The 21,170-nt window shown below is 42.3% G+C and overlaps 1 protein-coding gene across 3 annotated transcripts in view; it reads right to left on the bottom strand.

The window, feature by feature from the left end:
- Positions 1 to 17,950, bottom strand: part of TRAIP (TRAF interacting protein) — a 39,510-nt gene extending 21,560 nt beyond the window's left edge. Inside the window, exons 1-5 of one of the 3 annotated variants that reach the window (XM_060240067.1) lie at positions 17,848 to 17,950; positions 16,711 to 16,817; positions 13,079 to 13,136; positions 9,628 to 9,711; positions 1,965 to 2,004 (exon numbers count right to left, since the gene is read on the bottom strand). In XM_060240067.1, the coding sequence (XP_060096050.1) occupies positions 1,965 to 2,004; positions 9,628 to 9,711; positions 13,079 to 13,136; positions 16,711 to 16,808 (280 nt within the window). In that variant the 5' untranslated portion in view covers positions 16,809 to 16,817; positions 17,848 to 17,950. Of the gene's footprint in view, positions 1 to 1,964; positions 2,005 to 2,372; positions 2,433 to 9,627; positions 9,712 to 13,078; positions 13,137 to 16,710; positions 16,818 to 17,566 lie in introns of those variants that run through there. The other 2 variants (XM_060240066.1, XM_060240068.1) reach the window with 2 other exon arrangements.
- Positions 17,951 to 21,170: the final 3,220 nt, after the last annotated feature.

The following is a 21,170-nucleotide window of genomic DNA, read 5'->3' as shown; positions in this document are numbered from 1 at the left end:
GGCAAGCATGCGGCCTAAACTGTGAATGAAGCACACAGAACTTTCAAAGATTTAGAAATGGCTTGGAACTCTGTCCATGCCACTGGATTGACATAACTGAATTTGATCCATTACAAAATATTGCCACATCAAGTAATCCTTGTCAGTAGCTCCAAAAAACGTCAAACCTTCCTTTGATACCCGATTAACCCTGTGTCCTCTTTCAAAGCCAGTTCATTTATCAACATCTGTTAAATCTGTTAAAGATCCTTGGGCTACAGAATGCCCATCTGACTACTACGAGGGCAAGAGCCTTTTCCATGGCTGCGCCTGCCCTCTGGAATGAAGAGACCAGGGCCCTGTGGGATTTGCCACAATTCTACAGGGCCTGCAAGACATACCTGTTCAGGCAGGCTTTTAACAACTAACTGGAGGTGCTCTTAACATCTACGGGGGTGCGTAGTATCCACCATCCCACAGTATTAACATAAATGATTTTGAACAAGACTGAACGCCATCTGAAATTGTATTTAAAATTGTTTTAATATTTTAATAATGTTTTATTTTAATTTAAATCTGTTATCAAATTGTTGACTGTTGTTAGCCGCCCTGAGCCCGATAGGGAAGGGCGGGATATAAATATAATAAAATAAATAAACAAACATCAGCAAACTAGCTGCCACTACCATCTCAGGAGCAAAACAAGTTTAGGTACATTGGGAGGGAGACAGCATCATTCACAATCACAAACCAAAGACTTTTGGGAATCAAACTTTTAAAGCTTTAGAAGGTGCTATATTTTGTTCTTGCAGTATGAATTCCTGTATGTTGAGTGTGTGTTTGGAAACACCTGCTGGATGTTGATGTGAGTGGTGAGAGCACTGACATACTGAACCATTATTCTGCTATAGGGTTCTGCTTCTATTTCTGTCACTCATTAACATCATACCTTTGCTGCTGGGTGAGATATCATTCAAATATACTTGGTTTAATCCCTGCAAATACACACTACTCCAGTGTATGTGTCTACAGTACCATCAAGACTTTTTTACAGCACCACATGAAAGGCAAATTTATGAGATGAACCTAGAACCTTAAGCAAATACATTGTTTTTTGACCCTGACTAGGGCTCCCTAGAAAAATGTGTGAGATTTAATGTGCTGCTTAATTCAGCATAGCTCAACATTACTAATTGCCGCTATTATTTCGAGGATGCACCAGTACAAACACTTGGGGCAAGTTAATCAAATTCCTCTTTGTTTTAGGCGGGAAAAAGCTTAGCTTATTTTTGGCTCCTTAATTCGTACATTCAGGGAAAGGCAAGAAAATCTAATCATGAACAAAGTTCTTTAGAAACAGAACCATCTCATGTTTTTAAGATTTATGTCATTCAAGCAGAGTGACATTTTCTCTTTGCCACTTATTACCCAAATTTCAAGACAAGCTGCCTACAGACACTGCTTTAAAGCTATTAACAAAGTCTCCAGGGCTTTCTCACTCATCTGCTTCCATAAACCATTTCAAAAACTAAAGTTTACAATGCTCTTTACTGCAGTGAGACAATGGAAGTGCATGAGCAGTCAGCACATGGACTGTCATTTGGACACCAAGCTAAATTCCCTTCCCCTTTGCTTTCCAATATCCTACTTCTATTTGGTTTCTCAGCTGTATGCAACCCTGCTACAGTTTTCCACAACAGGACCACTGACATTAGGTAGATACGAATTTCTTAACAAAGAGGCAATAAATTTAAGCGTTCTGAGTATTCTAATCCAGCTCTTCACTCATCTCAGCTTTATGGCTAAGCATAGCCCTTTCAGCCTTGGTCAGCAAGTGTTCCAAAACATATCTATCTGTGGGTGGAGTTTTACCTTCATTTCTTAATCTTAAACACGGCTTAAGGATAAAACCACCACACAAACCTTGTCACTCCCAGTTTTCCTTACAGATCTTGATGTAGAACAAACTCTGTTTTCCAACTTACCTTTCAAGAAGAGCTGGGCTTTCACCCTGTCTAGTTCATTCTGAAATACAGTACATAGAGAACCAAATTAGCTTGCACCACAACTCAAGTCTTCAGCATAGTTTAGAAGTACCACTGAGGCTGCAATCCTAAAAATACTGACCTGGGAGTAAACTCTGCAGAATAAAATAAGACTTATTTCCAAGTAGACCAGTTTAGGATTTATCTCTTAAGTGACCCTCTGCAATCTTATGCAAAAAGTCTTCACACTCAGAGTGTCCAAATATGATAGACAATTAAGAGTTAGATCTAAAAAATACAATGGTATCAATCTAGAACAGAATGTTTTGCATATGTGTGCACACACATCAAAATTGGCAACACTTCAAGGCAGAATATTACAAGGGAAAATTCTCTGTTTTGTCTTACCCTTGTCATTCTTGTTTCTCACATTGTCATTTTGTTTTTGGTGAGAAACTTTAGGAGTCTCATGGGGAAGACACTGTGGAAGAATTTCCATACCATTTTAACTTAACAAGGCAATAAAGCTGGGGATCCTGCCAGACAGAATTTTATTACTGAATACTTGCCACTAATATTAGTAGCTGAAGAATAACACACTGGCGTGCAATAGTGTTGCAAACTCAGTGTTTGGATACAGTCTAATGAGCCATATACACATGCTTTTGGACAGAGCTATAGTGAAATGTTTAAGTCAGAGGCAAACCAAAAGATTTAGTAATCATTTAAATGACTTTGGATACAGAAGTTAATTTGTACAAGCAGCTGATGAAAGGGCAATGACAAACTGATTGGAACCAAACTGAGGAAGAGGTGCCAAGAAAGCACCTAAGGGAGCTTGATAACATCTGGCAATATTTAATATTCAAGAAGGAAGAAAACAGCCCACTAAAAGAAGAGACAGTATTTGTTGACACTAACAAGGGCACAGCATGGTGGATAGAGAATGGCGGAAAACAGCACTCACTTTTTGGTAAATCTCTATTTGGTGGAGGAAACATCCACAGTAGACTCAGTGAGAGAAGCATGGAAAGAGTAAAGGTTAGACAAGCTAGAAATTCATAAAAATGTAACAGAAGTGCAAAAATACCAGTGGTACTGAAGCTGTGCTAAGAAATCATGACGGTGAAATAGTGGCATTCATGGGGAACCCTAGAACACTGTGCATCTCTCTGGACTCTCACTGCCTTAAGACACTGGCAAACAGAAAAGTTCAGAAAACAACAGGTATATATTCAGGAAACCCTTTATGGTCAATAAAGATTAGATGTCCAGTGAATATGGAGTGAAATATAGTTGAAGAGATAGTTTGGCTGTATGAAGAGCTTATGTGCATGCACTGGGTTTTTTAGGTCCCCTTTTTCTCTATATGACTGCAACATCAAGAATCTCCACTCATTCCCTCCCACTGACAGGGAGTAACCAGATGTTTTACAGGTAGGCTAACAATATAAACCAGATTAGAGTCCAAACATTTATTTATTTATTCAGATTTATAGAAAGCTGAATACAAGACAGAGGAGAATACAGCTGGTAACTGCCTCCATTTGTGTGCTTGTGTCAAAGTAAAGAAACTGGAAGTGATGATCCCGGAGTAAAATATAAACAGGGAAGTGGTGATGGCTTTGGAATTACAGGGGAGTGGAAATAAAATATCTCCCAGGTCAGTCTGGATCCAGAAGCTGCAGCTATTCGGGGCAGTCAAGGGTTTGCTTTGGATAGCAAAAAGAATAATATGTATGAATTAAGATTGGAGTACAGCTTAGAAAACTGGAACAAAATTTAAAAAGAGAAAGCATAATATTGTGCAAGGCTGGCAAAAGGTTTGGGAACACCAATCCCCCCTCCCCCATTTGATGTCTATTAGCCGTGCTCCTTGAAGGAAGCATACACAGCATTGTTCAAGATGTCCTGGAAAATGTGGTTTTCACCATTTCATGTTTCAAAGCAACTCCTGGCACTCCACAGTCCTTTTCTTCAGTGTACAATATTGGCTAGCCAAGTATACTAGTTATCATGATTCATTTGTACAGGCTTTCAGCTTTCATTGTTAATAGACTGCACTCGTAGCCATAAAAAAGCAAGAGCAAGCTTTTGCTGCAATGGCCCGGCATTTAACTCTCAAAGATCCTTATCCACAATAGCTTTTCATTGGGGGATGCTTCAGCAACTGGTACAGGACTTCATTGGAGGATTCAACAGAAATAACAGAACTACCACCCAGAAAAAGACTCTAACAGAATACAGGGAATGTGGAAGAAGAAAATTATTGACAAGATAATTGCTTTTTCCACAGAGATTGTCTCTATAGCTGGTCCATTGAAAACTCATCTGACTTGTTTAAAAGCAATTCTTACACAAAGCAATGCTTGTGTGTTTTGCACTATTTTTAAAGCCTCAAAACTACCATGACTGTTCATGTATAGAAGGATGGTTTTAATCTGTTCTGTATGAACATTACTTTCATTTCTGATGGAACTATAACCAGCATCTGAGAATTATGCATTTATTTTATTTATATGTAAACACACACTCAAGAGGTGGACCTGCAAGAATTCATGGAGGAAAGGGAATAGCATCCCTACCAGCTATCATTTCTTCTTCTTGTACACCCCCATCCTGTTTCCATTTCCTCTTCTTGTACACTCCCATCCTGTTTCCATCTCCTTCTCCCACCCGTCCCTGTTGCCATTTCTTTCTCTTTTCCCAGATGTCACCACTGCCTTTTGGTCCTCTCCCACCAACCATACTGCTGCTGCTTTCTCCCCCTCCTGTGGGCTGCTCTATTTTTCCCCCAAATACCTGGTTGTATGGAGTTGCTAGGCAACTCTATAATGCCTGCTGTGATCTTGAGAGACCTCAACCTCTGTTTAAAATATTTTGAAGTTGTGATTGTGTGCTCAAGTCCATACACTGCTTCTCCTTTTGGAAAAAAATATTTTAGAGAGCTTCCTGCATACCTGGAGCTTTCCCCAGATTTGTAAAAACATATTTTCTTTCTGTACCTGGTCCCACTGTGCACATTTTTTGTCCCGCATGCACAAACACCCCCTGTTGTCATGGCAATGTTCATAATGGCAACCACTGCAGATGCCTGCTTTCAACACAAGAGGGTAGAAGAGTCCCATTATACTAAGGTAAATGGAACCCCCCCCCCCCCCCCGCAACAATTTTGATATAAAGGAAATAGCATTTTGTTAAGATTAAATTATTGTCAAAAGAAGAAAACTCATGTAGCTTTCCATGCAGGATTTTTCATTGCCAGCTCACGGTGCCAAACATTAACAGAGTGATTTGAACACATTTCTAGATTAAATATTTTTAAAACATTTCTGCACAAAACTAACAGAATACTTTAAGGTTCATATTTGTCATTTCTTCCTTTTAGAACCAACAAAAGTTCCTCCTCATATAATACATGCATACACACGTTACATTCCAATTCTGACATTTTGTTTAAAGAGAAAAAGGCCTACAGTGAAAAATGATGGCCTAGACATAATAATAGTAAAAGCATAACTAAATGCTAAGAGAAATCTAGTGCAGAGAAAACTCTGTCATAACCTTTAAAATGAAGAACTGCACAATAAGAGGAAGCCATATAATGAAACCTGAAGAAAGCAAAAAGCTCACGGCCAAAATTACTACAGAATAATAAAGTTTGCGTATGAAAATTGTCTGAGGCATACCAATATATAGCTCACAAAATTCATGTACAGATTAATTGACTCAAAGTATTAGACCCCGTGAACAGCTGGGGTGTGTGCATACATATATAATGTTCAATATAAAATTCTCACTGAAGCTCTTCCTGCCACACAGGAGCAACAGTCTCTTCTTGTAGAGATAATCTCTTTTCTAAACACTCTTGTGGACTTGAAAAATGATCTCTGGTGTCCCCGCGTGTTCTAACAATGAGCCACTAGCTGTGATCAGCTGTTTCACAATTAACTTCAGCAGACACCGGACCAGGGACCCAAAAGACTAGCACCATCCATTAGTAGTAAATCTCATGAACATCGAGTCAAATGGTTAAGGCTGGCTTCTCCTGAGCTCCAGTGAGAATTCTGTACTGAACATTATATATGTATACACACACACCTGCTGTTCATGGGGTCTAAGACTTTGAGTCAATCAATCTGTACATAAATTTTGTGAGCTATATATTGGTATGCCTTTGTACAAATTGTGTATTTATTGTTTATTTTCTAAAATGATTTGATACAGACAATTTTCATACATGTAAACTTTATTATTCAGTCTTTAGTAATTTTGGCTGTGAGCTTTCTGCTTTCTTCAGAGTACACTCTGTCAGCATTCCTTTAATAGCTAGCAAGTGCAAAGATTACAAACAACCTTCTCTTCGCTCTCACTAGCAGGTAATAAACAGCAGTCTTAGTGGAGCACAATTACACTGATCCACACAATATTTTAAGAAAGAAGTGTCAGATGGTGACATCTGGGGAACGGCAACTGGATCGAGGTGGCGTTGCGGTGCTGATGCTGTTAGATCTGTCGGCTGCATTTGATACAGTCAACCATCGGCTACTGACGCGCCGCCTCGCCGACATTGGGGTTGAGGGGTCGGCCTTGCAATGGCTTTCCTCTTTTCTCCTGGGTCGGGGACAGAGGGTGGCTATTGGGGGTGAGCGGTCCCGGAGGCGCACACTGGATTGTGGGGTGCCTCAGGGAGCAGTGCTCTCCCCGATGTTGTTCAACATCTAAATGCGCCCCCTTGCCCAGATTGCCCGGCGGTTTGGGCTGGGTTGCCATCAATATGCAGATGACACCCAGCTCTATCTACTAATGGACGGCTGGCCCAACCCCGCACCAGGGAATCTCGACCGGGCCTTACAGGCTGTTGCGACATGGCTCAGGCTGAGTGGGCTGAAGTTGAACCCAGCGAAGACAGAGGTCCTTTGCGTGGGTCGCGGCGCTCTGGGAAGGGAAATAGCTCTCCCGGCCTTCGATGGTGCGCTATTGAAAGCAGCGCGCCAGGTAAAGAGCCTGGGTGTTTTACTGGAGACTTCACTATCGATGGAGGCCCAGATAGCAGCCACCGCCAAGTCAGCATTCTTCCATCTGAAGCGGGCAAGGCAGTTGGCCCCTTTCCTTGAGCACCGGGACCTCGCAACAGTGATCCACGCAACGGTCACCTCAAGACTAGACTACTGTAATGCCCTCTACTTGGGGCTACCTCTGTGCCGGACTCGGAGACTGCAGCTAGTGCAGAACGCGGCGGCCAGGCTGTTGTTGGGACTCCCAAAACGGGAACATATACGGCCAGGGCTACGTGAACTGCACTGGCTGCCGATTATATACCGGGTCCAGTACAAAGTGTTGGTCATTACCTTTAAAGCCTTATATGGCCGAGGACCTGCCAACCTGAGGGACCGTCTTTCCCCGTATGAACCCCAGAGCACTGAGGTCAGTCGGGAAAAATCTAATGACCATCCCTGGGCCGAAGGAGATTAAATACCAGAACACTAGAGCACGGGCATTTTCAATCGCGGCCCCTACCCTATGGAACCGACTCCCCGAGGAGGTGCGGGCCCTGTGGAACCTTGATCAGTTCCGCAGGGCCTGCAAGACCGCCCTTTTTAAACTTGCACACTTGGACTGCTAAGAAGATCGGTAATTAAAGATCCGCCAATGCGGTTTGAAGACCTATACCGCTGAATAACTGCACTTATTGGGATTGGTTTTAATGTTATTAAGTTCAATGTTTTAATGTTTTATATTGTTAAATTTAAGGCTTTTATCTACTATTGTATGTTTTTATAAAATGTTGTTAGCCGTCCTGAGCCTGCCAAGGTGGGGAGGGCGGGATATAAATAAAAATTTATTATTATTATTATTTAATTGTCAGGAGGGTCAGATCTTACATGGCTTTCGCTTGGTTGGGTAAGGCCATGCATGCCATAAAATGTAATGCCAGGTACCGGAGATATAAACTTTATAAAGGGTGCAGGCAAACCCAATTAAATACATTATTTTCCCCTCAAAATACAAGCAAAAACAATTGATTCCTAGCAGTGAAAGCAATAGATTTACTGAGGAACCCACAAAAACCCCAATGAATGTATTTAATCATATGCAAGACTACAGTTTTCCCAAGGAATACCATAAAAGGGGGAAGTAACTTGCATTCCCATACAAATTAGTTACTTTGTATATGTTTAATGCTTTTTAGGAGATGAGTCATCTTCCTTATAAGTAAATAAAGTAGTTTTCCAGCATTCCACCATGTGCCCAGCCTCAGCAGCTAAACACAGATATGATCCATCTCTTGCTCTTTGCTTCCTCTTTCTGCCCGTCCTAACCCTGAAGATTAGGAGGCACACCAGCCTCCCCTCTCCACTGCCCCATCCTCACCACCACCACCACCACCCCTATGATGTGTACCTCCTCTGTGGCCATTCAGATATGCAGTGATGGCAGCAGTGACCCTTTCCCCCCTTTGCTCCTCCACTCTCTTCCAAGGTCAGGACATCTTTTCCCTCAGAGCAGCATGAACAAGACAGCCCAGTTGCCCCTCCCAACCCCCACACTGGCCCTCCTCCTCCCTCCCTTCCCTGCTAGCCTTATCCCTTCATCGGCAAACTGCTGCTCCAAGTGCCTGCTCTTGCCAATCCCCTTCACAGCCGTTGTTTGAAAATATGCGAAGCTAGTTGGCATCGTGGTGGCAATGCCAGCTGCTTGGCTCTGCCCTCCCCTATATAGTAGCTTTTCCAATCCCCCAGGAGGGGGAAAAAACCATACCTCCTCTTTCTGCCTTCACTGCCATCCCCCCCCCAAGTTACTTCAGCCTCTTAGCCCTGCTCCCTAGCAATTTCCTTTCTATTTCTTGACAGCTACAATCACCATGCACACCTCACCATGCACACCTGCCCATCCCCTCCCCAAGCAATCTCCTGCCCTCTCTACCTCACACCAGTGGCTTGCAGACTGGGTAAGAGCCCCAAACAGGCCAGTTTCAGCCCGTGGGCCATATGTTTGACATCCCTGATTTAAGGCAACTGAAAAGGAAGTGAATGCTATGAGAATTATCTCAGGATATAGCACTACCATTGGTTCTCCCAAAACCTCTGAGGGAGTGCTCTGCTGGTGCCTACTTGAAGGCTTTCACAGTAGTTGCTCTGGCCCTCAGAACATCCTTCCAGAACAAATTAGGAAGGCCCCATCTCTTCTGCAGTTTTGTAACAGTTAAGAGAGCCTCTAGAATCTCTTGATGACTTCCACAGTCTGTTGGTTCTTAGGGGCAGGGATGTCATTTATAAGGTTTATGCTAGCAGCTTCAATAGTTTGCTGTTTTAAACTTTGTGTTTCCTTTCATTTTTAATCTATTACATGACTTGTATCCCAGTTGTTTGGAAGAAAGGTGAACTTATAAATGGTCTTCATAAACAAATAAATGAACTCTAGGTAGCTGCTTTCATTTCATTCTACTTCTAGAATGCAGAATTGCTTAAAACTGATGACACTGAGCAGATCATGGAGCCCAACCTCTGTGGGTTTACAGGAGGTGGCAAACGAGTTCAGAATTAAGCAACACATTTAGAAGCAACTTTGACCTCACCTAAAGCAATAATATCTCATATCTACTTGGAAGGGGTGGTTATTAGTCCTAATTATAGGCATAAGCTGCTGCATGCAAGTCTACCTGTAGACTTTCTGCATCCCGGCCTGATGGCTCCTCCAGGGCAACATCAAAGAACAGTTTGTTGATGATATGTCTTTTGCCAACCTGCATGCAAAATGGAAAGAACAAGGACATAACTTGGGGTGGGGTTGGGGGGGAGGAACCTTAAAACTATAGGTAGCTAAGTGTGGAACTTTTTTCCAAGACCAAGGAATTTTCCTCCAACTGAAGAAGCTCTGCATTTAAATGAGTACAATGAAAACATAAAACTTACCATGTGCCACCTTACTGCAAGACAATGCAAGTACTGACTTTTCAGTAGATATATTACAACTATCATTCCCTAGACCTAAAATGAAGGAGCCTGATTTTATCATAGAGGACTCAAAGACAGTCATTTGGTAGACCAGGCACCGAAAGGGATGTTAATGTATCCTGTCTAGCACGCTGAAGTGACACACGACAGCAGATGATACCCTTCACATGGCTAATACCACTATGAAATCCTTTGGCTCATTATTCCACTAACAGACTTTCCAAATTTGCAGCCATCATTCCAACACAGAGCTTGGAATTTTGACAACAAAAAAACAACCAAGAGCACCTTGGAAATGTGTGCAGTTTGTTCTTTGGCAGCTTCAGCTCAGCAGCTGAGGCTGAGCTCATGCTGTGCCAAATCCAACTATGTGCTGCTTGCTTTATGAAAAAAAAATCATCGAAATTGAATTTGATAGTTCTCCCCACTCCCCCACGCAGCTACAGCTTTGTGTTTTAAGTATTATATACAGTCATGACACCAGCTAATTGCATAGTTACTGCTACAAAAGATGTTATTTTGTGATAACTCCATGGTAACCCAGAGATGCAAGAGGCTGTGAAGAATAAAGGGAATCAACAAGTCAGAAGAGCAATAAGGGGCAAGACCTGGCAAAGACTGAAAAAAGACAGGATCAAAATAATAAGGCAACATGCAGCATGGCACCTGCAAGCTGAGATTCCCTAACAATTCAATATGGCTGGGGTGGCCAACGGTAGCTCTCCAGATGCTTTTTGCCTACAACTCCCATCAGCCCCATCCATTGGCCATGCTGGCTGGGGCTGATGGGAGCTGTAGGAAAAAAAAAACATCTGGAGAGCTACCGTTGGCCACCCCTGCAATATGGCACAGATTTAACACCAAAGACTAACCACAATTCCTACTACACCAATACTACTACTACATTATGGTCACTAGCCCAAGAACTCACCTAAGTATATGCAAGTCTTTCTTGTAAACAGTGGGCATCTGACTTTAAGATCTGTAGACCACAATCCTTGTCTTCTACTGTGTCATAGACTGCTTTTGAAACTTTAATTTTGAAAAACTAACTGCCTTGACACATATAAGGTTGCTGCCCAAGAGATTCAAATCCAGTGCTAAGCTTATGACTTGAATTCAATGATCAGGGTATGAACAGGACTTTGTTTAATCCACACTGTGCCAATGCCATCAAAATTCCACAAGAAAAGTCTTTATAAATGATCCAAAAGAAACACTTAGATAGTTCTGCTTTGCATGACTTATTCTGCAATTCCTTGTTCTCTTGCATGGCACATTCTTGCTCCTTTAGTGATGAGGATGAATGCAGAGTGGTACAGGAGACTAAAATCCCACATGCAACCCCAGGAAATCTTATAGAGCCTTCTAAGATTTCAGCAAGTTTTGGTTACACACTTCAACAAAGAGCCAGTGTGGTGCAGTGGTTAGAATACAGGACTAGAATCTGGGAGACCCAGGTTCAAATTCTTGCTCTGCCACAGACGCTTGCTTGGTGACCTTGGGCCAGAAACACACACTCAGTCTAAGCTTTCTCATAAGGTTGTTGTGAGGGTAAAATGGAGAAGTACAGAATGTTGTAAGTGGCTTTGAGTCTCCATTGGGGAGAAAACTGGGCTATAAATAAAGTAAATAAAAACTTCCACACAGTATCCTTGTAGTCATAAGGGCCAGAAACTCTGTGGTGTGTGTGTATAAGATCAAATTCTCAGTCTGAATTCTGTAGTCGCTGTGAGTACGGTTGCCAACAAGCCTGCAGAAAAGTGTCCTATACCTTTAGTAGAGTTTTAACGTGTAGAAACAGACAGCTGAAGAGTCTTTATGGCATGGTGGTATATATCATCCCATTAAGCCTCAGTTAAAGGGACAGGATACTTTTTCTCCAGGCAGTTTGTAACCCTAGTTGCTAGTTAATCCACTATAAACTGACTCTCTTTTTTGAGCTTCACTCATAATGAGCAGACTTAAAACAAACATTTTTATTTAACTGTAAAGTGGTTCAGCACCTACCATGGATAAGAAGCTCTGTAATTTGGCTTTTTCAAATCTTGAAACAAATGCAGCCCAAACCCCAAATGATTATACATAACCACTATTTATTATGCTGTAAGGTACAGTTTATTCTGTAAGATAAAGGAAGAAAAATACAAAAGGGATAAGTGGAGAAGGGGCACAAGCAATCCCCCCTCCCCCCAAAAAAGAAAGATCAGGAAGGAAATAGGATAGGGGCAAGAATAAAAGCAAGGCTGAAAGGATAAGAGAGAAAGGTTTGTGGGAGAACCTTGCACGAGCCTTGACCATAGAATGAGAGTGCATAAAAAAGGAAAAAAAGATTCAAGAAGGAAGCAGAAACAGCTCAGGAAAGTAAGTGGCATAGCCACTAAGAACAACCCAGTCTATGGCCTGTAAAACAGCATATTATGAGATGGGGTGTGTCACTGCTTGCAGCATGCTGCCAACCTCAGGAGCACTAGAGGGGCTGGCTATAGGCTCAGAAGCACTATGGGACCTGCTAAGGGCTCAGATGTCAGTTCATCTTCATCACCCATGACAGGGTGCCATGTGTGGGCTGTTAAAATAACTGTTTTACAGCAAATCACAAATTTTCTGTTTGGAAAAAATCCACAAAATGTAACACAAAGAACACATGCTCCAGTTTAAAAAACTGAAATTAGTCAGGTATTTAAAATGTCCAAAGCTTGGAACAAACGTGGAAAGCCAGAGTGGAACAAAGAGTTTCACAATAATCAAAAGCAGCACCAACAAAGTCCTGACCTTACAGGGAAGCTCTAAATACCAAACTTGTAAAACTGAAATTGTGCCAGAGTAAAAGCAATGGCTCTTATAGATGAACAGATATCACCTAACAAATACTTTCTAAGGTGTACTAATGAGGATCAATGGGAAAATTTCAGTTTAGGGCATAAACATTAGAGTCACTAAGAACATGCCCGATAGACATGCTTGTTACAGCTAGATTTAAGCAAAATTATTCATGACTACAAGCATGAATGACAATGCAGCCTTATGATATAGGTCCCACAGAGAACTAAAGTGGGATTTATACCCCTGTACACTCAACTATACTAGCAATATAATAGCTGTACAGCACTGTTATAAACCAGTTTATATGTTTACAGGTATCTTCAGATTTACCTGAATTCTGCACTGTGGGCAAGTCCGACTTGGAGCAGTGTCAAACCACTGGATGAGGCTAAGGGATGAAAGACCAGATATTATGTTTAGATCAGATTTAAGTAAATAAATGTAAGAGCTTCTTAATTTAAGCCATACAGGTAACAGAAAGCAATAAAGGCAACTAAATATATCACTGCAACGCACAGAGCTCCATCTTTTTCCATCCACACACAATTTGCTTCATAGATTAAAAAACAGATTTATCCACCCTCCTTTAATATTGTTTCCTACAGAGAGAGAGAAAAAAAGGAGGGGGGCTCCCTGAGTTTAAGCAAGACTATAATAGAAAAAATGTCAGGGTGAAACTATACTATCAAAACATATATATATGTAATAGGAAAAACCCTTTTGGCCTCTACTTCTGAGTAGGCTCTGCTCCTAAATAATCTAAGGCGAACAATATAAATATGCACAAAAGGTACTTTAATATTCCAAAGCTTCTACCTTAAACAGACTGCAATATGAAACACAAGAGTGCACGCAGGCACTTAGACATAACCTCTATTCCCAAACAGTCCGCAGAAAAATAAATCAGTCTGTAATCAATGTTCCCTCTAAGCTGAGTTAGCATCAGCTAGCTCACAGATTTTTAACCTCCAGCTCACACATTTTTGTCTTAATAATAATAATAAATTTTATTTATATCCCGCCCTCCCCGCCTAGGCAGGCTCAGGGCGGCTAACAACATTCAGATAAAACATTATACAATAAATACAGTAATTTAAAACAGCATTAAAAGTTATACAGTCTTTTAAATCAATAATATCTTAAAAACCATTCCAATTTATATCATATAACAACACAATGATGTTCCTGGCGCTATTCTGTCCGTTTACATAATGGCAAAAATCATTATATAGAGTCACTTTGATGGATCATCAGTTGGGCCATCCTTTGTCAGCAGTCTGCGAAGGCCTGCCTAAAGAGGATGGTCTTGCAGGCCCTGCGGAATTGGTCCAGGCTCCGCAGGGCCCGCACCTCTTCCGGGAGTTGGTTCCACAGGCACGGAGCTGCAACGGAGAAGGCCCGTGCGCGAGTGTTTTGCAATTTCGCCTCCTTTGGCTCAGGGATAGTCAGCTTGTTCTTCCCTATTGACCTCAGTGCTCTTTGGGGCTCGTATGGGGAGAGACGGTCCTTCAGGTAGGCCGGTCCTCGACCATATAGGGCTTTAAAGGTAATAACCAGCACTTTGTAGCGAACCCGGTATGTAACTGGCAACCAGTGCAGCTCACGCAGCCTCGGCTGTATGTGCTCCCATTTCGGGAGTCCTAGTAACAGCCTGGCCGCTGCGTTCTGCACTAGCTGCAGCTTCCGGGTTCGACACAGAGGCAGCCCCCTTAGCTCAGAAAAATTGTGTCTTAGCTCAGAAAAATTGACCCCACACAACAATTTATGCAGTAGCTCACAACGTAGAATTGTTGCTCAGAAGACTCTGCAGTTTAGAGCAGGGGTCCTCAAACTATGGCCCGTGGGCCAGATGCGGCCCGCTGAGGACGTTTATGCAGCCCGCCGGGTTATGGCAAAATCAGACCGGAAGTGACATTCGACCTAAACTCGCGTTAGCAGCGCACACTTCCAGCACTGGGCTGAGGTGGCGGAGACAGAGTGTGAGGTGATACCGAGGTGAGTTCCCAGGCCGGGGTGTGTGGTGTGGGGAAGGGAGAGAGATGCAGAAGACAGAGAACTGACGGCCCGCGGCCTTGTACAGTAACGGCAGTCCGGCCCTCCAACAGTCTCAGGGACAGTGAACTGGCCCCCTATTTAAAAAGTTTGAGGACCCCTGGTTTAGAGGGAACATTGTCTGTAATGAATTCTTTCATCCAGATTGCACACAGATAGTTAAAGAAACAAATTATCCCTCTTCACATATGAACATTGAACATATGAAGCTGCCTTATACTGAATCAGACCCTTGGTCCATCAAAGTCAGTATTGTCTTCTCAGACTGGCAGCGGCTCTCCAGGGTCTCAAGCTGAGGTTTTTCACACCTATTTGCCTGGACCCTTTTTTGGAGATGCCAGGGATTGAACCTGGGACCTTCTGCTTCCCAAGCAGATGCTCTACCACTGAGCCACCATCCCTCCCCTTCACCATCTTGCACATTCAGTCCACTGTTTTTATAGTGAGGTGTAGGATAAATAATAAGTTCATCCACATAAAGCCAGTACATGTTAGCTGGTGTCAAACGTTTCGTTGCCTTTTTCAAGACTGATGACTTTTAAGTAGAACCCAAAAATCCTGTCTCTTCCTCACAAGGCTCTAGCTCATTCTTTGTAAAGATGGAGTGGGTTCTCAAAGGACCATTGTATCACTCTCTCTCTATGAAGGCAATCTGGATGAAAGAATTCATTACAGACTGTTTTCTCATTATTTTGGTTTATGAGTCAACAGCAGACTCTTAACCTTCTAAAAGTGCCTGTGTGCACTTTGATTTATTTTTCTGTAGAGTGTTAGAATTCATTTTAGTGCAGACTGTTTGGGAACAGAGGTTATGCCTAAGTGCCTGCGTGCACTCTTGTGTTTCATAATGCAGTCTGTTTAAGGTAGAAGCTTTGGAATATTAAAGTGCCTTTTGTGCACATTTATATTGTTCACCTTAGATTATTTAGGAGCAGAGTCTACTCAGAAGTAGAGGCCAAAAGGGTTTTTCCTGTTACATATATGTTTTGATAATATAGTTTCACCCTGACGTTTTTTCTGTTATAGTCTTAATATTGTTTCCAGCATCTCAGAACATCTTGAATAGGCCTAATAGGCATCCCTGACAGAACATGAAAAACAAGGAATGACTGACACAGTAAAGGAAGGGTTGTGAACTCATTTCACACAGACCAATACTGTAATGTGAAAAGTATATAGATACCCCGTCTATGCTTCTAAAGAGCCCCGTTGTGCAGAGTGTTAAAAGCTGCAGTACTGCAGTCCTAAGCTCTGTTCACGACCTGAGTTCGATCCCTGGTGGAAGCTGGGTTTTCAGGTAGCTGGCTCGAGGTTGAATCAGCCTTCCATCCTTCAGAGGTCAGTAAAATGAGTACCCAGCTTGCTGGGGGGAAATTGTATATGACTGGGGAAGGTAATGGCAAACCACCCTGTAAAAAGTCTGCCGTGAAAACGTTGTCAAAGCAACGTCACCCCAGAGTTGGAAATGACTGGTGCTTGCACAGGGGACCTTTCCTTTCCTATGCTCCTACCATACCACCATGGCCGATACATCACCTCTTGTAGCGTTGATTCTACATGGACATAATTTCCTATATCTATGTCTTGATTCAGTATTTTCTTCTGTTTCAGAGTTCTTAAAAATGCACTCTTATTAGGACCAGGACTCTAAGTCATCTTGTCCTAATCCCAGCAGGCATATTCATTCTTTCATACTTTTACTTTGTTGATCATCACTGCCTCCACCCAGTGTCAGGCACCCAAAATGCCTTTGATCATTCATAGTTTTGAGAAACAGCAAGACTACACAGAATAAAACAAGTATAATGGCACCAAGTACTATTTCACTAATAAGTAATGAGGAAAGAACAGAAACAGTCTTGATCTTCAAGGACATTTCTCCACCACTCTTACTATCCCTTTATACTCACCACAAATGGTGAAAGGTGTGTCCACAGTGAATTGCTGCCACATCCCTCTCATTGTCAAAGAAGTCAGAACAGATAGTACAGTGGGCACGGATAGGCATTCTCTGTAACTGCAAAATCAAAGAAAATGCCACAGTGCAATGACTGAACTCTTCTTTGTAAAAGGAAAACCAGCCTTGGATGGCTGCCACTCAATAAGAGAAGAAAGGAACAATAGTATAACTGTATGCTAATCCCCCTTCTCCTTAGCATACTGACTGGTACATCAGATCAGTATAAACAACAGATTTTATATTGACTTTTTAGAACTCAGAGACTAAGTGGCTGGACACCCAGTACTGGTAGCAGATTCACCATAAGTGATATGCAGTACCCCATTGTTGCCCCACCCCCCCAAAAGGATGGAAGGTACCACCACTTTTATCTATTTCCATCTTCCTATTCCACCCTTGCTCCATGGGGCTCAAGGCAATGCCCGTGTACCTGTAAACAAGGTTAGGCTGAGTGACATAGATTGTGCTCAGTGCCGACCAATAAACTACACAAACCAGTGGGAGTTTGAATATCCAGTTTCAGTCCGGCACTCTAACCACTACACCACACTAGCTCTCAGACCACAAGCAAAGAACCCTTTCCTACTCAAAAGTGAACCACCCCAAACAGGAAAAACAAAAACAGAAACCCTTCTTTCCCCAGTCACCTGTCGCCTTTGGAGCCTTTCCATTACCACAGCCAGTTACCAAAGTGGGGGAAGCACTTACTGGATTTTTTTTTTTTTTTGAAAAACCACCAATACCGTGTACCTGCCATCGTGCCCTATCCTATTCACACACTCAGAATATATAAACTACTCACGTACCTCAATGCCTGCGTACGAGGAAGAAGTTAAGCATTTCCCATAAGTACGCCTGGCATGACTTCGTCTGCCGATATCTACCAGCTAAGCAGCTATTCAAAGCCCAGAGTCTTTTGCCCACGCAAGACAGAGACGACTCCTCCCCACAATAACCACAACCCAATCTGCCTACTAACGCCCTGGTTCCTGTCTAAAGCGTAGCAGCAGGTAAGAACCACTCCCAGGCCCAATCCTGTCTAGAACTCTTATCCTCCTCGTCACCAAAGTAAGCCTCGCCAGATTACCGGATTCAAATTCGGTTCCTTCCTCAGCTCTTTCCGGTAGAGACAGGAAGTGACGGTACCGGGAAAGGCGCCCTAGACGCGGGAGGCGAAGAAACTTCCGCCCTTCTGAGTAGCTTCGGGTGTTTTTTATGGCGCTGTTTGTTTCGGGGGCGGTGTTCGAAAGGGCTAGGGCGGCTAAACAGTAACTGGAGTGGTGAGCTCCAGCAGTATTTAAATTATATTTTTGTGTGTGCTTAGTAATAATACGTTTCCGTACTCTGGAAATAAGCCTCCCTTCCCCTTTTGGAAGGAGAACGGTCCGATTCTCCCTGAAAAGATGAGGTATAGGAAGCGGGAATTTCTAAGATTTAAAATCCGTGGGTCAGAAGAAGTCAGGCAAAGGAGATGCGGAAGAAAGTAATATTTGCTGCAACAGATCTTGAGACCCACGGGGTGTATATCATGGCTGTGTCCAAACACTGTTCACTGCTTTTTCAAAACGCCTCTCCAATAAACTTTTTTTCTGAGCCGAGCTATTGCAGTTGTAATTTCAATGGGATGTAGGGAGAGGATCACCTGGACATCAAACGTCATTGAAGGGTGTGGAGAGCCTCCAACTTATTTTTGTTAATTCCCTTTTTAAATGTACTTAAAAAACGATATACAACAAGTGCAGTCAAATAGTCACAAAATCTTAACCCTTTAAATCCTCCCTCCCCCCAGACAAAAACCTATAATAACACATCTATACCATTATGCTAGGATCAGGTTCAGATAGACAAAGTTCAAGAATTAGATAAAATATGATCAAAATTAAAAGCTGCAAAATAAACTCCCTACATAGGGAATACATACTGACAAGTTCAAAAGAGATCAGCTTATAGAATGCATGGAATGCATAGGGTGAACTAACTTCTCAGAAGAGGGTGAGGGGGAAAGGAGAAAAACAAACAAAATATAAGAACATAAGAGAAGCCATGTTGGATCAGGCCAATGGCCCATCCAGTCCAACACGCTGTGTCACACTGGCCAAAAATGTTATATATATACACACTGTGGCTAATAGCCACTGATGGACTTCTGTTCCATATTTTTATCTAACCCCCTCTTGAAGCTGGCTATGCTTGTAGCCGCCACCACCTCCTGGGGCAGTGAATTCCACATGTTAATCACCCTTTGGGTGAAAAAGTACGGTACCTCCTTTTATCCGTTCTAACCCGACTGCTCAGCAATTTCATTGAATGCCCACGAGTTCTTGTATTGTGAGAAAAGAAGAAAAGTACTTCTTTCTCTACCTTCTCCATCCCATACATAATCTTGTAAACCTCTATCATGTCACCCCGCAGTCGACGTTTCTCCAAGCTAAAGAACCCCAGGTGTTTTAACCTTTCTTCATAGGGAAAGTGTTCCAACCCTTTAATCATTCTAGTTGCCCTTTTCTGCACTTTTTCCAATGCTATAATATCCTTTATGAGGTGCGGTGACCAGAATTGCACACAGTATTCCAAATGAGACCGCACCATCGATTTATACAGGGGCATTATGATACTGACTGATTTGTTTTCAATTCCCTTCCTAATAATTCCCAGCATGGCGTTGGCCTTTTTTATTGCAATCACACACTGTCTTGACATATTCAGTGAGTTATCTACCATGACCCCAAGATCTCTCTCTTGGTCAGTCTCTGCCAGTTTATACCCCATCAACTTGTATTTGTAGCTGGGATTCTTGGCCCCAATGTGCATTACTTACTTTGCACTTAGCCACATTGAACCTCATCTGCCATGTTGACGCCCACTCACCCAGCCTCAACAGATCCCTTTGGAGTTCCTCACAATCCTCTCTGGTTCTCACCACCCTGAACAATTTAGTGTCATCTGCAAACTTGGCCACTTCACTGTTTACTCTCAACTCCAAATCATTTATGAACAAGTTAAAGAGCATGGGACCCAGTACTGAGCCCTGTGACACTCCACTACTTACCGTCCTCCACTGCAAAAACTGCCCATTTATACCCACTCTCTGCTTCCTATTAATTAGCCAGTGTTTGATCCACAAGAGGACCTGTCCTTTTACTCCATGACTCTCGAGCTTACTAAGGAGCCTTTGATGAGGAACTTTATCAAAAGCTTTCTGGGAATCAAGGTAAACAATATCTATTGGGTCTCCTTTGTCCACATGTTTGTTCACCCCCTCAAAGAAATGTAACAGGTTAGTGAGGCAAGATCTTCCCTTACAGAACCCATGCTGAGTCTTCCTCAATAACTCGTGTTCATCAATGTGCCTACTCATTCTGTCCTTGATAATGGTTTCTACCAACTTTCCCGGTATTGAAGTCAGACTGACTGGCCTGTAATTTCCCGGATCTCCTCTGGAACCCTTTTAAAAGATGGGGGTGACATTTGCTACCTTCCAGTCCTCAGGAACGGAGGCAAATGTTAATGAAAGATTACATATTTTTGTCAGAAGATCCACAAGTTCAACTTTGGCAAAATTTCTGGCTGACATCCTTAAATTTAATTCTGACCATGTTTGAATGTATCTGTAAGCTCGGTTTTATTTTGATTTTATCTCCAATGTTTAAATTTTTATATTCTGTGTATTTTTATCTGAATCTATTATGCCATTAAAGGTTTGGTATGGTATGGTATGGAGTTCTTTCAGAACTCTTGGATGTATGCCATCTGGACCTGGTGACTTCTTAGTTTTTAATTTGTCTGTCAGTTGTAGGACAGTTGTAGGACCTCCTCTCTTGTCACCTCAATCTGACTCAGGTCTTTCAACACCCCTTCCAATATAAGTGGCTCTGGAGCAGGCAAACACTTCTCATCTTCCACAGTGAAGGCGGAGGCAAAAAATGCAATCAGCTTCTCAGCCATTTCCCTATCCTTCTTCAGTAATCCTTTTACCCCTTGGTCATCCAAGGGCCCCACTGCTTCCCTGGCTGGTTTCCTGCTTCTAATATATTTGAAGAAATTTTTATTGTTGGTCTTTATGTTTTTTGCAATATGCTCCTCATAGTCCCTTTTTGCCTGCCTGATCACAGTCTTGCATTTGATTTGCCACTGCCTGTGTTGCCTTTTATTAATCTCACTTGGACTAGCTTTCTACCGCTTAAAGGAGTCCTTCTCACCTTTTACAGCTTCCATTACTTTGTTTGTTAACCATGCAGGCCTTCTCTTATACCTGTTTGTACCTTTCCTAACTTGTGGTATATATTTTATCTGAGCTTCTAGGATTGTAGTTTTAAATAGCCTCCAAGCTTCCCCAAGGGTTTTGACCGTATTTACCTTTCCTTTCAGTTTCCTCTTCACATGACTCCTCATCTCAGAGAATTTACTCCT

Source organism: Heteronotia binoei, chromosome 5, assembly GCF_032191835.1.
Source record: "Heteronotia binoei isolate CCM8104 ecotype False Entrance Well chromosome 5, APGP_CSIRO_Hbin_v1, whole genome shotgun sequence".
Classification (NCBI taxonomy): domain Eukaryota; kingdom Metazoa; phylum Chordata; class Lepidosauria; order Squamata; family Gekkonidae; genus Heteronotia; species Heteronotia binoei.
The sequence above is the reverse complement of the archived record's forward strand: the minus strand, read 5'-3'. Positions and strand labels throughout refer to the sequence as shown.